The sequence below is a fragment of the Pavona decussata genome, unplaced genomic scaffold (assembly GCF_977016875.1).
Source record: "Pavona decussata unplaced genomic scaffold, jaPavDecu1.1 SCAFFOLD_105, whole genome shotgun sequence".
Classification (NCBI taxonomy): Eukaryota; Metazoa; Cnidaria; class Anthozoa; order Scleractinia; family Agariciidae; genus Pavona; species Pavona decussata.
Genome location: NW_028145519.1, coordinates 1846616 through 1862281, shown reverse-complemented (window position 1 = coordinate 1862281; position 15666 = coordinate 1846616). Strand labels below are relative to the sequence as shown.

The 15666-nt window shown below is 38.1% G+C and overlaps 1 protein-coding gene across 1 annotated transcript; it reads left to right on the top strand.

Moving 5' to 3' along the window:
• The first annotated feature begins 3480 nt into the window (after positions 1-3480).
• LOC146471348 (neuropeptide FF receptor 2-like) lies at positions 3481-5574 on the top strand. Its single transcript, XM_085120991.1, has one exon. It carries the CDS (start codon positions 3939-3941, stop codon positions 5019-5021), a length of 1083 nt encoding a protein of 360 aa, XP_084977117.1. The 5' UTR covers positions 3481-3938; the 3' UTR covers positions 5022-5574.
• Positions 5575-15666: the final 10092 nt, after the last annotated feature.

The following is a 15666-nucleotide window of genomic DNA, read 5'->3' as shown; positions in this document are numbered from 1 at the left end:
GAGGGATGGATAAATTAATATAGTCGAGCCTCCCGTAAAACGGACACGCTTGGGGCCAGAAAAAGTGTCCGCTTATAGGCGATTAAAAATGTAGTGTTTGTATGCTGAGAACATGACCAAGTGTCCGCTTACGAGAGGTGTCCGTTAGCGAAGGCTCGACTGTATGAATATATGGAACATATATTTGAGCTGCGGATGAAAGATTTTAGAAACACCCTCGCAGTTAATACGCAACTTAAGCAGTTACGAAAATAAAAAACTAATTCGTTTCGTTTTCGGAGGGGCAAATTTCTCGATTAAAATACGAAGTAAGCTTTCGTAAAGCAAACAACAGCTAGTAAATTTCGGGAAATAAAATCCCGTTTCCTGAAAAATTTCTGCGGCTCAAATTTTCAACCAAAACCTCCGAATAGATCAAACTGTAGTAGCTTATGCCAATACGTTTTTAAAGGGCCACCAAATGAACTGAGAACACAGAAGACAACGGGTGTTCACCATTTACATGGAAAACCCGGAACTTCCAATTGGAAAATCAAATGGTACGCATCATCCGTTTGGAGTACCTCTGAAATTATGGGCTTCTGGTCAAAGTGATGCATTTTTATTACTCCTTTTGGGATTTACAGATGATGTTCATACATTTTGCATGTTATCCATCTTTTGTTAAGACAAGCTAAATCATTTCGTATTAATGCCGAAAATTTCCATCCGGGTGGTTTGCATAAATGGTAAGCACCCAAGATTTCAAGCGTTTTGCTTGAACCCTTTAAGCCCCAGCAGTGATCAACCTCAAATTTCTCCTTGTAATATCAATGCTTATTCAACCCCTGTCGTCATGAAAATAATTAAGAATATGATCACCCAAGGTGAATTTTCTTGATATTTTAATAACTTCTCCCCAGTTCTTTTATAAGAAAAGTAAGGGGAAAAGTATGGAGAATTTGTTCTTTGATATTAGGGGCTATTGTTGGGTACCCCTGCATGAAGATAAACATTTTATGGTAACATGAAAATGTTTCCAATTTTTCGTTACAGCAGTTTTGATTTTAGTGAATTTGATTTTACGGTCTTGAAACAGTTCGCACCGAAGCTTCGTTTCCTTAACATTTGATAGTTGGGTGTGTTTGTGTTTTGTTCTAATGTGTCAAAAAATTGTTAGGATGATAACTGAACCGTATTAGCGCATACAGTATTTTTCTTTTTATACACTCGATTACAAAAACGTTGACACCTTAAAAGCATAAACCATGAACGATGAGACCTAACGGATTTGTGGGTGGCGTTTAAAGACTGGCCCTTGTTGGCCAACTTGACACTTTGAGGAAAGCTTGGACAGTTTCCATCATTCACCACGTGCAAGGTTACAGCAAAGAAAACATCATTCTCATTGTGAAATCTACACAGCCTGTAACAAATGAGCCAATCGGGTATCAGCTGAATGCATCAGGATATTTCTTTGTCTCGTCGCACTTGCGAATTTTGAAAAGCGCAAAGGATAATACGCTGTTTCAACAGTCTTTTGAAAGGATTATTGGGCTTTTTGCGACTTTGAGTTTTCAAGATCACAACTTATTAATATTCATGAAAAAATTGGGACCAGAGAAAAAAGTCCGGATAATCGAATAGTCCGGATAATCGAGGTCCGGATAATCGAATAGCCTCGCCCCATGTAAAAGGAATCCAGGGGAGTCCTGGATTCCGGATTCGGTCCCTGTGGATTCCGGATTCCAATGTCTGGATTCCGGATTCCGTGTCTTTGGATTCCGGATTCCAAGCCTTGCTTGAGTCCGGATTCCATACCTTTTCACTTAGTTTTCATTCGCACTTAAACAGCAGATAATGCTATTTTTATAGCAGATTCTGCTGGTAGAGTGCAAGGGTGTCTATTTTAAAACAAAAACGTCACATTGGCTTTTTCAATGTATATGAAAGTTAAAGAGATATGCACGTGTAAAGTATAAAAAAAAATCAGTTAAACTACCTTGACATACCTGTTATGACGAGACATCTATGACGTCCCCTGTAATCCACTGCCCGCCCTGGTCAAATTCTTATTTCAGCGAAATCCATGTATAAACAGAACCAAACGTAGAGGAGAGGTAGGATTCATTTTCTTGTCGTGTTAAGACTTATTTATTCTATTGCAATCTTATGCTCTTTCGCAGTTCATTCAGTTGTCGGGAACCTCAGCAATTCAAAACAATCTTGAATTGATTAAAAATTGTAAACTACATATATACGTCAATATTCATTATTTTCGACTGTTTCAAAATCGAATAGTCCGGATAATCGAGGTTTGACTGTAAAAGAAAAGTAAAACTGTAGTCTAACAGGACAATCAACTCAAATACCTAGGGAAGTTTTTTGACATTAACAATGTGGTTTTCTTATTGCATGATACACTGAAGAACAACTTCAGCAACTTAGGTTGTAGTCAAACAAACCATGCACTTTGATAGGTTTCTTGGTCACGTCCGCATGATTTATTGAAATACTATACCACACTTTAAGAACATGTTAAGAACGTTTTCAGGAATCAAATCGCAAAAGAAAAAAAAACATAAATAAGGACGTTTAGCCTCAGCCCCAAAAGTAGACGTTTTTATATAAAAGAGAGTGTACGTCCGTTTCGTTTCTAACTCCTTTTTACGACTTCTCCAATGTTTCTTTTTCAACTGCCTTACATTTTTTATATACCTTTTTATATTTATAGGCAATTCGACGCTAGGTTAATTTAATTCATCAACTAAAATTTTAAGGGGATACGAATCACTTAATTGCGGCGCTTTTAAGGTAGAGGAAATTCAATTCAATTATATTGGTTAGCCTCTAGCTCAGAAATGTTTTTTTATTTTAACAACACCCACAAAAAAAACCATGAAAATCTATTACAATAAACTGAAATTAATGTTTACCTCCGAGGCTAACCGTAAAAAGGAAAAAAAAACGACTTTGAGTGCACAAAGTCCGCACAATTAACGGGCGTTTTTTTTTTTTCTGCCTTTGTTCGCTCGCCCCTTGCACTCGCTTCTCGTTCGCAGAATGCATTAAAACTGTTAAAGGACAGCTGTTCTGCAAGATATCAGATAAAATTAAAAGCTTTTCAATGCTTTCCTGTGGCGCTGGTGCTGTTTTCCATGCTCTACAAATTGGCTGTAGATTATTTTTGCGTGCGTGTGTGAATTTTAATTTTATGGCATTATTCCAATGAAAGCTGCTTAATATGATTCAAAGAACTAATTTGAATAATACAATCTTGTGAAATATTTCCGATACCGACCTGCAATAGCCCACTTTGAAAATGAGTGATGGCCTGGGTCGAGAGTAACTGCCCAAGTGATTGTGGGATTGTTTGGGGGGACGCAAAAATGTGAAGATAATAGCCAACGTCCCCCCAAACCTTCCCACAATCGCTTGGGCAGCTACTCTCGACCCAGGCCATCACTCTTTTTCAAAGTGGGCTATTAAAAAATCACTTAAAGGTCACTGCTTATTTGTATTTTCATGTTTTATGACTTCTGAATCATTTAATGTTCAAAATCCCCCCATCTTGCACTAAGTCATTAAATATTTGCACGCCCACAGGCAATTAAGAAATTCACTTGGAGTCTACTTTCGGTCCCTGTCGTATCAAAGAAAACTGACGAATTAACCTTCACTGAACTACTTTAGTTCGCCTCATTGACGGCTGGCAGGGGTTAAAAATCTCCACGTGATCGTTCGAGGTAAGTTGAGCGTCTGCTAATGTCTAATTTTGTTGGTTTAATTTATATGCCGACATTTCAGACCACGTGGCGTCTACCCCTCGTGAATCGTCATAGCTAAACAGGTGGCTGAAAGTGCACCCATGTGTTGCGCTGTTAAATTTGCACTTAAATACGCAAACCACCACCCTTGTTCATTTTGTTTCAAGGGAAATCAGCCGTTCACTGTGTGGAATGATACAAGCCATGGGAAGGTCGTTTCAAAATTCAACGCAGTCAAACTGGACCGTCGAAGCCGCGTGCATACCGTTTGCACAAGATGACGCTACTCGCATCAAGGTGATCAAAACGGCGTGCTTTTCCATCGTCATGCTTCTTTCACTCCTAGGAAATTCGGCAATCATCGCCATCGTTTCAAGAAACAGGCACATGCAAACGACAACCAACTACCTGATCGCAAACATGGCCGTTTCGGATTTAATGCTCTCGGCATTCGCCGTTCCGCGGGAGCTTACAGAAATTTTTATGGGCTACCGGACATGGCTGATTGACGGTTTGGCTGGTGTAGTTTTGTGCAAACTTGTTTACTTCATCCAAGACATTTCTACTGCTGTCTCAATTCAAAGTATTGTGGTCATAACGGTAGACAGGTACACTGGAGTCGTGACACCTTTCCGAAAGCCTCTGATGACAGCAAGACGTTTAAGAGTTGTTATTTTGATCATATGGTTGTTGTCGATGGCTATACACGGCCCTTATTTCTACAATGCTCGCCTTCAACGAGTCCAGAACAATGTTATCTGCTTTTTTACTTGGGAACCAGCGTTTGATAACCTACAAGCTCATCGTACATACTTCATCATAATATCAGCTTTGTTAATAGCCATACCATTGGCGGCCATTACGCTTTTATATTCACTGATATTCAAGGCGATAAAGAGACAGAAATCTTTTTGGCGAACGGTGTCTGCTATTAGGCTGCGAAGGCGAAAGGAAAATACGCGGATCACCAAAAAGATTATAGCGATAATCGCTTTGTTTGTTGTCTGTATATTACCCATAGATATTCTAGGATTTTTGTATCTTTTTGCTTGGCAGGAGAAAATTCCGTGCGGAGTGGACAACATCAGCTTTGCAGCCAAGTTCATATTTTATTCCAACGCATCGCTGAATCCCTGCGTTTATTTTCTTTTTAATGAAAGATATCGCCAGGGCCTACGAAATATTCTAAAATGTCCACAGAATAGTCTTCCACGCGAGCCGGAGAGAAGGGCTTTGCCGTTGCAGTCTCGTCAACAATTTAAGCCAGAAAATTGATCTTAAATTTCACCCAAAATTTAAAATTTAGAAAATTACTGCAATAACTTCACAACTCGGCAACGATTAGCACATTTTGCTTTGAAAGGCGTGGGAGTTAACATATAACAGATTGCAGATTTGATTTAATATACTTGCGTGGGTTTCGCATGGCGAATTCTGTATAACTGTCATCTGGCCATGGGCAATGTACTAGTAAATGATCGATCATTTTAATAAAGTAAAAGCATTAAGCATAATTCGAGCATTGTAGTGGAGTTACTCCCGGAAAATCTTTTTTTTTTTTTTTCAGAGAAAAGAAAAAATAGAAGTCGTTAAGGATTTTTAAAATTCAAACGCCAATCAGTCGAGCTTTAATAGCCTAGTAAATAACTTTAGGCAAGTGGTACTCTTCAAAGAGTCAAGTTCAGCCCTAAAAAAAGTCACTAAAATACTACTCGGATAACATTATTAAGTTTCTGTTGTTATACTGGCAGTAGAATAGGATATCAAGTGTGTTATAAATGACCACTGTTCGAGCATTTTAGCGCGCTTTTTGGGGGGAGGGTTAGACAGAGCGTTTTCGAGTTTTTTTTCCTCCTTTTTTTTTGGGGGGGGGGGGGTGGGGAAGACAGGGTAGACCAAGCATTTCAGTGAAGGTTTTTTTTTGGGGGGGGGGGGGGGGGAGAAAGGCAGACCGAGCATTTCAGTGGCGACAATAAAGGATAATGTACATAGAAGGCATATTTTTGTTAGCTAATACAGTTTAATCTGTTTAGATGCTTCGGCTGAAAATGTGAGCGCAGAAAATTTTAGGAAAGGGAAAGTTATTTCTCGAATTTAAGAGCTGTTGTTGGCCTTACGAAAATGCTAGCCGACGTTATTTCGCATTTATAATGATATTTGCTCCTCCGAAAATGAAAGGACTTCGTTACGAAACTTTTAGCTGACAATTGGCCGTTTTTATACTAGAGGACGCATTATCCGTCTGGACGAAATTGGGCAAACATTTGTTGTTCGTCTGGTTATGCCTCTCTAGTATGAAGACGGGCACAAGACGAAGAGTTATCTGTCTGGACGAACAATCCTCCGTTAACTGTGCGTCGTTCAAGACGCACAACGGAAGATAGTTCGTCCAGACGGATAATTCGTCTTGTGCCCGTCTTTATACTAGAGAGGCATAACCAGACGATTCAATTTATACAAAAATATGTTTTTAAAAGGACACAAAACAATCTGCGGGAACACAGGAGTAAGTTATTTATCCGTAACTTGAATTGTGTTTTAACACAACTGATCAAACACGAGCGATAAATTAATTAGGCCTCGATAAATGACAATAAAAACTTGGTAGTTTTGAAAGGAGTTGATGTATACGTGACCTTTTTTTTTTGTCAATAAAATCGATGTGTTGGTGATTATTCAAATTACAAACTGAACGATCGTCGACAGGTTGTCGGATTTTCTGTTTGACTTAGAAAATTGGATCGAAATTAACTGTACATTCTTTGTAATTACTTGTACATTATCATTTTGTTTCGTCTAGACCATCGATAATTGATCACGAAACCGTAAATTCGAGGTGAAGCTTTTGAAAATGATTTCCCTTGCTCGCATGTTTAGAGCGAACACGCACTGCATAGAAAATTTGCAATCAAAAAATAACCGAGATAAAAGTTGAAAACAGTTGGCTATTTGTGAAAATAAACAGAAACAACAACAGCATTGAGCCTCGATTGCTTACAGATTTATTTTCTTGCACTAATTAAAAAATTCTGCAACCTACGGAAAAGGTGTGCTTCAACTTTGATACCCAACAAAGTTTTGACGTCAAATAAAAACAATATATATAATATTCATAGTGATACCCCATTTGCGCAGATCCTTTATTAGTACAACTCCGACTTAAGACTTTCAATAGCCGCATAGCTTGCAATGACTAATATTTTAAAAGAAAATGTTAAAATCCTGACAAACTGGTGCCGTGACTGAATCAAATTGCCTTTTACTTAAGTTGTTGTTATAAACTTAACCATTGTGGTCAATATCGCGAGTCTCTTTCCGGTATTATCTACTTAAAAGTCCATTTAGTTTTTGCAAAGTATACCCTAATCGCATTTTACTGGTGAGGACCAACCCACCTAATGGAGGAATAATTCATCAAAATTATTTCTTTTGCATAAATGACGCTTATTCTCCAGATACAATATCTGAACTAAAAAGGACGCTTTTTCTGTTAAAAATCCCCAGCTATACACATACATACATACAATCCTTTATTTAAACACGATCATCGTTTAAGAATACACGTCCTTGTGGGGTCATGTTCCATCTAAAGCTAAGTATTATTGAGCAATTTAATACTTCTGTTTTCGTTAATGTCGTGGCTACGCGATCTACGTTTTCCCGCACAGGCTACATGTTTTAGAAAAATTGCTGTGCTGTCCATCCCCGCAAAGGCGTAGCAACAGAGTCGAGAAGGAAACTCTAAGAAGCAATATATACCTCTTTCTAACCGAGTTCGAGGTCGGTACTGTAAGTTACAGACCGAGTGTTTTCGGCGTTGATCAATTAAGTCGTGGACAATTCAGAGAAATAAATTGCTCGTAACGAGATGGATACGGAGACAAGAATATGAATTAGACCTTTGTGTGATCACTTAAAGGAGAAAGTTAATTCCAAATTTTCACCTCATCCAGATGGCCGGTCCAAACTGGACCAGCCATTATCGCCATAGCTCCTAGGCGAAGCAGATTTTATTACCTTAAAGGGAAATGTGAAATTCATACTTTTGAACTGTCTGTGTAAATAAATTAAGAACTGCGAGAGTCTCTCCGATTTATCAATTCTTTCATCCACAGTTTAATGTATAAATTTCATATATTTCATTTGTACCTCTTCGCTTCTCCGGGTTTATCACAAATTCAAAAAAATAACCAAACATTCTACGCCGTTTGATAGTTCAGTTGGTAGAGCACTGCACCGGTATCGCATAGATCAATCGTTCGAATTTGTTTTAAGCTTTCTTTTCCCTGTTGATTTAGTCACGCACAGAACTGCAGTGCTCTCTCATTTATAAATTATGTAACAAAACGCGGCGCGGCGGACCTCTTTACAACAACTATACTGCCAACACGATCACCAAGTCTTTAAAGAACAGCTGTCGTCAAATCCACCTTCTTAACCCTTTTAAATCTTATGCCCCATTCACACCAAGGCTTAAACACGTTTAAAAGCTGTTTAGTTAAACACAGTTTAAAATTGTTTCCTTCATAAAAGCTGCTTTCGGATTTTTGTCAACCACATAGTTAGCCCATGCAAGTGAAAGCATAAGTTAAAGTTTACTTGAATCATATGTCAAAGCCAATGTTTCAGCTTTTTGTTACCAATTTTCATTTTGTTAAGCCTGGTTTAATTAAACATGTTTTGTTGGTGTGAATAGGGCTTTAGCCTCAGTTGCCATCGCATTGTGCGCAAGCGATTCGCAATCGCTCAGGCATATTAAGGCATGGCCAAAAGCCTAATTTGCATAAAAAATAGAAAACAATCAAAACATTCCGTACATCAAACAAAAAACTGTCAAACTCGGTAGTTACATAAAACTTGAAGACCTTAACTGATTTTTGCTTCAAAGTGATAAGCAGTTTGGTCACGTGACCTGTAAATGATCATTGATTGTTAAAGATCTTCTAAGCCAAATGGGGTATATAAAATGAAATAGAATTAAATCTCCTTTGGTGTCATACGTTTACATGTCAAGGGCTAGAAATGAATTAGCCTTGTTTGCGTGTCCATATTAAATAGCAGTCCTGCAATTAAGGAAAATAGGTCACGTGACATTAGAAATGGCTTAATAACTTCTAATAGGAATAACAGGTACCACCATACAAGGCCAATTAATAATGAGCTTTCATAGTGTAATAGTATGACACCCGAAAAGATTTGATTATAGTTTGTTTTATATACCCCATTTTACTTTAAAGATTTTAGACGTTAATCGTCATTTAATGGTCACGTGACCAAAATGTTCCACACTTTAAAGCAAGAATCAGTTAAGGTCTTCAAGTTTTATAAGACTGCCAAGCTTGACGTTTCTTTGTTCAATCCACGAAATGTTATGATTGTTTTCTGATTTTATGCAAATGAGGCTTTTGGCCATGCCTTAATATGCCTGAGCGACCGTTTCGTATTCTTACGACTTGCTCGTACACTTTTAAAAGTGTCGTTCGATAGGTCTGGATAAGTTCTGTTCTTAAATTGGTGTATTCTGCCTGCCGTCAATGCTCGTAAAAATCGCGTGTTCTACTCAAATTCTGCCTGGGACAATAATCATGCCGCGATGACAGGCAACGAGAGCTTTCAAGAAAAATACCTAAAATACTAAAACGTTTTCTCTTGCGTTCCCATATCATTTTCTGGCTCCTATCCTGTACACCACACAATAAGATCTCGTCAACCAAACTGATTAACCCTATATACTGCTAACTAGAGTTACCGTTTTCATTCTTTTATTTTTACTTGTTTTCTTCTTCTTTAAGCCGCCTCAAACAGCTCAAAATCCTCAATTTTTTTTTTCAATTAAAGTAAGTTGTGCAAGGTAATACTGTTTGATCTGTCGTGATCCATTAGTTAAAAATTTTTAAGTTCTTAAAAGTTTTAGGAAGCGGAATTTTATTTCCCGAATTTACGAGCTGAAGTCAGTAGGCTTTACGAAAATGCTAGCTGAACTAAATAAGTTCGAGACATATTTACCGCCCTTCCGAGAACAAAACTATGAATTAGTTTTTCAATGTTAATAAATTTTGAGCTGACAATTTGTCTAAGAAAGTTTTAGTTTTTCTTTTTTCCAACTAAACCCGAGTTTCTGAGAGGATTTCGTCCATCCGAACAGTTGTCAATCGAAATGAACCGTTTGTTGAGTGCCCCTGAACAGTCCTAAATTATTTTTTTCTGCAGCGAAATTGTGATGAAAGCTATTTAACAATTATTCCACGAGCGCGCCTTGGATATGAGATGTTGTATAATAAGCTCAGTTATGCACGCATTTTGATTGGTTCTCACTTATGATCTATTAGAGGACAGACGCATAAATGACTTAATTATTAAAACTTTTTCCCTCTGTTTTTTTAAATGGCGGAAAGGTTTGAAAATTTAGAGAATATTTTACCTGGCGGGGCTAACGAAGATGTAGAAAAAAAGTCTTGCCGAGGCTTTGGAGAGGTACGTACAGCAGGAAAAAGAAAGATAAACACGTTTCTTTGTAGAAAATGAGTTGGAAAAGACACTCGAGCAGTCTCAGTGGAGATATCCTGTTTCTTTATTTTACAAAACAAAGAGATTCTATATTGCCGTGCGTCTGTTCAGTAATAGATCACAGAAGACGTCAAAAAGTGGGGAGAACATCAGTGACACACTCGGCTATCGCCTCGTGTGCCAGTTTTTTGTTCTTACAAAATTTTGACGTCTTCTGTGATCTATTACTGAACATACGCACAGCAACGTGGAAGCTATTTGTTAAATAGATAATCTCATATCGATATCCAACAAGCGCGAGTGGAATAATTGTTTAATTAAAAACAACCAAAAAACACAATGCGACATCAAATAACTTATGTAAAATTTGATATTTACAAAAATTATGAATTTTCAACTTACGTTATCAGGGAAATATTAAGTTGGTAAAATTTTAGGAATGTAAGGAAAAAAGGTAGACTCACACTCGAGCCTAAGTGGCCCACACGAGCTTAATCCAAGTTTCGATAGCGTGAAGCGACTAGGAGTATTTTTACTCCCCCCTGGATGGGATGCTAGCCCATCACAGGGTTCCTCAAGAGTGTGTCGCCGGTAACTAATCTATTTACACACTTAGGGTGAAGAGAGACAATGTTGAGCAAGCACGATAATGGAGGCACCAACCTAACCTCGAACCCCCAAACCTTCTACCCTCCGAGTGAAAGTGCGAATGAAAGCAAAACGTGCTAACCACTCCACCATTACGCTTCCACAAGGAATGTAAAGGGACTAAAAGTGTAGAGATTTCATTTTCAATTTTCCAGACATTTCTCAGTAAATTTTCCTTCAGACTTGGACAGGGTTTTAAAGACAAAAGTACGAACAAGTCAAAAACACGACTGCAAGTTTTTTATGTCCGAGAATAATCTTCCTGGTATCTCAACTGTTTGATTCAAAATTTGCCCAAATTTCAATTTTTGCAAAAATCATTTGCCGTCGGAATTTGATGAAGAAAGGCTGAACTCGTTGGACCCAGCTTGTAATCTAAATTGCTACATTGATAATAGCTTCGTAAAAACCATTTAAAACGCAACAAGAGTTGCACAGTCATACCTTTGAATTCCCCTTTCTCATTCCTCTGTTCTGACCTGAAAACGCCTCACTTCAAGAATTTTTTCGTGAACCTTTCTCTCTTCGCAAGAAACACATCTGAAGCGAGTACCTTTCATTTAACGACTGAAAACTTTCTTTTGTGACGTAACAAAGAAGGGAAGATGCTCGCGCAAAATTCAGCCAATAAGATTCGTTTTCAGGTTAGGTGAATGCAAGCGCACGCTGCTGTTTATCCTTGCGATAAGTTGATCAGTGATAAATATGTATAAACTGCGTAGCGCATTGATAAATAAGGCGCTGGAACGTGTAAAACTCGACGTCTCCACATTGTTCCCTTCTTCAGGGCACAAAAAACTAGCACAGTGTTGTTCTTTTAGCCTGGCTAAGCCGGGAAGCACTTATTCCAGAAACATTTCCGCGGTGTCCAAACCAGCGAGAAGCAAAGACGTTCTTGACTTGATTTCACAGAAATAATTTTTTTCTAAGACATAAAATTCGCTTTATTGGCTTATGGGTAATGTTTCTGGAAGGTCCGAACTGAAAATTTGCCCCACAGAAATCAGGGGCATTCCAGGGATATCTGTTGGTATGGCCTTCATCAGCTCAGAAATTCGGATTTAGTCGTAAAAAAATCCAGTTTTTTTCGCCAAAATACCGACTCAAAATTTCGTAACACTGGAAAAATCACTCTTTTCTCGAAGGGGCGAAAATGTTGTTAAAAATGCGAAAAAAGGTCAGCTAGCATTTTCATAAAACCAACAACAGCAAATAAATTCGGGGAATGACATTGTTTGTTAAAACGTTCTGTGATTTAAACTTTCAGCTAAAGCAGGATTCCGAACAAATTCATAGCCATAGCCGCTTACAAATAAATAATAAAAATAATAATAACATTTTTAGGTTTCCATCGCCGAAAGTGTAACTTTTGGCTTTTCTGTTTTAAAGGACAAGCAAAGTCCCTTTACTAAAGCGGGACCTAACCACCAATCTTCACATCACCACCCCTGCCAATTTTGTATATCGTTTCCACAGGACGATTTGGAGTTTTCATGAGATCTTTTCTTCCCTTAGATTCACGAGGCCCTGGCGTCCTAAGTTAAAAGGGCACTACCAAGGAGATTTTGCTGTATTTTGATCAAAGAACAAACCATAATTACGTTTTCAGCAATTTCTCCAAAATGCGCAGCAAGAACTTGAAAAAAGTGGCCAAGTTTTTCAAGTTGCAATCCATTTCCATCCAAGCCATCCGCAGCAAAAGATATTAAGCAAATACTGAATCATTATTTTAACATTTCCATCGATACTAATGTTTTTCGCTATTAAGAGGCGCACTGAATATTATTGACTGTCTGCCTCTTTAAGATGTGTCCTATGTATTGTTTTTTAACAATACCCTATTGTTAGTCCAACAATGTGTCGATTGTCAGTCAACAATACCCTGTTGTTAGTCCAACAATAGTCTATTGTTAGTCCAACAATACCCTATTGTTAAGAGTATTGTTAGTCCAACAATACCTTATTTTTCGAAAACAATGCGTAGGATACCATCTTAAAGTTCAAATAACAACACACGGTTTTAAGTTTGAAAAAACATGTTTAGGATGACCTACATCCATCTTCAGTTTCGAATGTAAATAGAACCGCTAGTCGGTGGATATAAATACAACGTGTATAGAATAATAAGTGCTGAATAACAACATGGATATGAATACATGAAATTAAACTGAAAGTGATAGATTGACATGATTGACCTGTTTGTTAAACGAGGATTTTTCCCAGCCAATGCAGAATCTAACCCCAGGCTTTTTAGATATGGACTCATAGAATGCAACACACAAGCAAAGTTCTATTTGGGCTTTATTTCCTTGTTGCGGACGTATGAACAACAATAAATACGTTCGTCAGCCTAGCTCTCTATCCCATACATCGTATTTACAATTGCAAAATTTCCTATCACGATCACTGCAATCACAAAATTGCCGTTCATGTATTTTGAATTTTCCTTATAGCCTAGAATTTCGTCCCTCGGAAAATGGCTACCTACATGAACAAGTCAAAATGTACACCAATCAATTGAAAAATCTACAATTAACTAACCTAATCACACCAGGCAATGAAAATACCAGTTTTTATCCCAAAGAACCAAGGTTTGGCGTGCTATTTAGTGGTCGCCTAGGTAGCGACAAATTTAACTGTTACACCAACCCTAGTTCCTGAAACATTTCGAAAGGCCCGAAAAGTATTTTTGTACTATTTATCACAGGAAATCCAATGGCCTATTTTATAGTTCTGCGCTTATTGACCTGGCCTTTGACTGAAAGCGAGGCTACAGTTGACCCTGTTGTGATACAAACCTCGGTCCTTTTCACATGAAAATCTTGCTACTCTTATGCTAACTGATTTGCATATAAATATAAAAAGCATTGAGGTTTGTACCAAAACAAAATCAATTCCAGCCTCGCGCGAGGCCCGTTTCTCGAAAGTTCCGGTAACTTACCGGGCCCGATAAGTATACTTTGAAATGTTTTTTTCGCCGATTACACAGCAGTTACAGGCATGGTACTTGACCAATGTTTTCATAGAATTATAAGATTTTTAAAATTTAGTATTCAAAGCTAACAATAATTGACTTCTTTTGAGAAACATTTATAACCAAAGACACTTCTCGGGCCCGGTAAGTTACCTGGACTTTCGAGAAACGGGCCCCAGGTCACTAGGCAACCAACTGTAAAATAAGCTATTCTTGTTGATTTTGAAAGCTAAACGAACTAACTTGCAAAACTGCAACATTGGAGTCTTAACATATATAGTATGAGAACACCAAATCCTAAAATCTCGTAATTCCATGCTTCACACCGTCCTAGTTTGAATTGTTAGTTGAAAAAAATTATGCTTATCGACCAAAATGATTAAAAAAAAAAAACTTTTCGGGTCAGAAATGTCTTCGGCGCGTTCTGAGAAACGGAGGTTGCAAGCCTGTAAGATGACCCTACAACGATTGCTGAGACCGAAATTCAAACCGACAAAAGTTGTAAACTTCTGAAAAGCACTGAAGGTACAAAGTTTCTCTTTTCTCTGTTCCGTGTTGTCAAATTTTGACTTCAGGTAATGAAATTCCAAATCTCGTATTGAGAGCCCGCGCGCGTTTTAGGCCAGCAGAGGCCAAACAATCTTCCCTGCTGCTGACCAAAGGAACGCGGCCTCTGCGAACGATTTGTGAATTCCCCGGATGCTTGTAGCCTGCGAAAGCAGACGCCATTTCCTGCTATTGCGTTGCGAAGGGTGAAACAAAGCTGTATGCTTTCGCAGGCTAGGATATTTGAAACTTCTTTTTCGCAGGCCACACGTTTGACGGCTGCAATTTTCACGAAAAAAATCAAGGACATTTCGGGTAGGTCGGTCCCAAGGTAAAAAGGAAGATCGAAAATTGCGGAGTCGCTCGTTTCTACACTGGCCAGCAAAGATCGCCCTGTAGTCCGGTCACACCTATATTATTTTCTATAACTAATTATTCTAGCCATTCAAAGATTAGTCTACCATTAAATATATTAACTCTCTTTAAAATAGAATATTTTTTTTCATGTTCATTGTCATATATCTCCGGACGCAATGATTGAGCTTGCTAGGTACAATCCAGGAAAGGGAGGGGAAGGGTGGGAGGAATCAACTCGGAGAAAAGTATTCAGGGATCGTGTTGACTCCTCTCCCACCCCTCCCCGCCTACTTTCCAATTTGATTGTTAGAAAGTTGAGTGTGAGCTCCCTAACCCACACCTGCCCCACCACCCTCCCATCCCTAAAAAAAGATAGAATGAAGGAAGCATAAATTAATAACAAGGACGGGGAATTGTTTTGGCGGGTTAACTCGTAAAACGTACAAGCCGACAAAACATAGTCTTGGTTCCGTTATTAAAATATAGAGCAAAGCACAGCCGTTAAGCTTACATAATTTATAGCAAATACTCGTAACATGTAAATATTATTTACTATTAACAGCATCTCGAGAAGGAAGGCGTATGTTGCACTTGATTTGAATTAATGTTTCACTTTTAAATTTGGCCATTTCAATTTAGACGCAAATTTTGCTGCTTGAAATACACCATACTAAAGTGATTATACGTGCATTTAATACCTTACCTATATCTCTTTGCAACTCAATATAACGTGCGGTTTTAGAAGTAAAATTTTACGTGGATTCATTGAACACAACAAGACAAATTTAGACAAATTAATAATTGAATTTCACTCAGTGCATTATTTCTAGACTTCCTTGTTGTTGTTTATGCCAGCAAACATTGATTTCGATCCGCGAAAAAATAGAA

What these genes read in the sequence shown, in the direction of transcription:
- LOC146471348 (XM_085120991.1), top strand. Translation starts at nt 3,939, where the DNA reads ATGATACAAGCCATGGGAAGGTCGTTTCAAAATTCAACGCAGTCAAAC.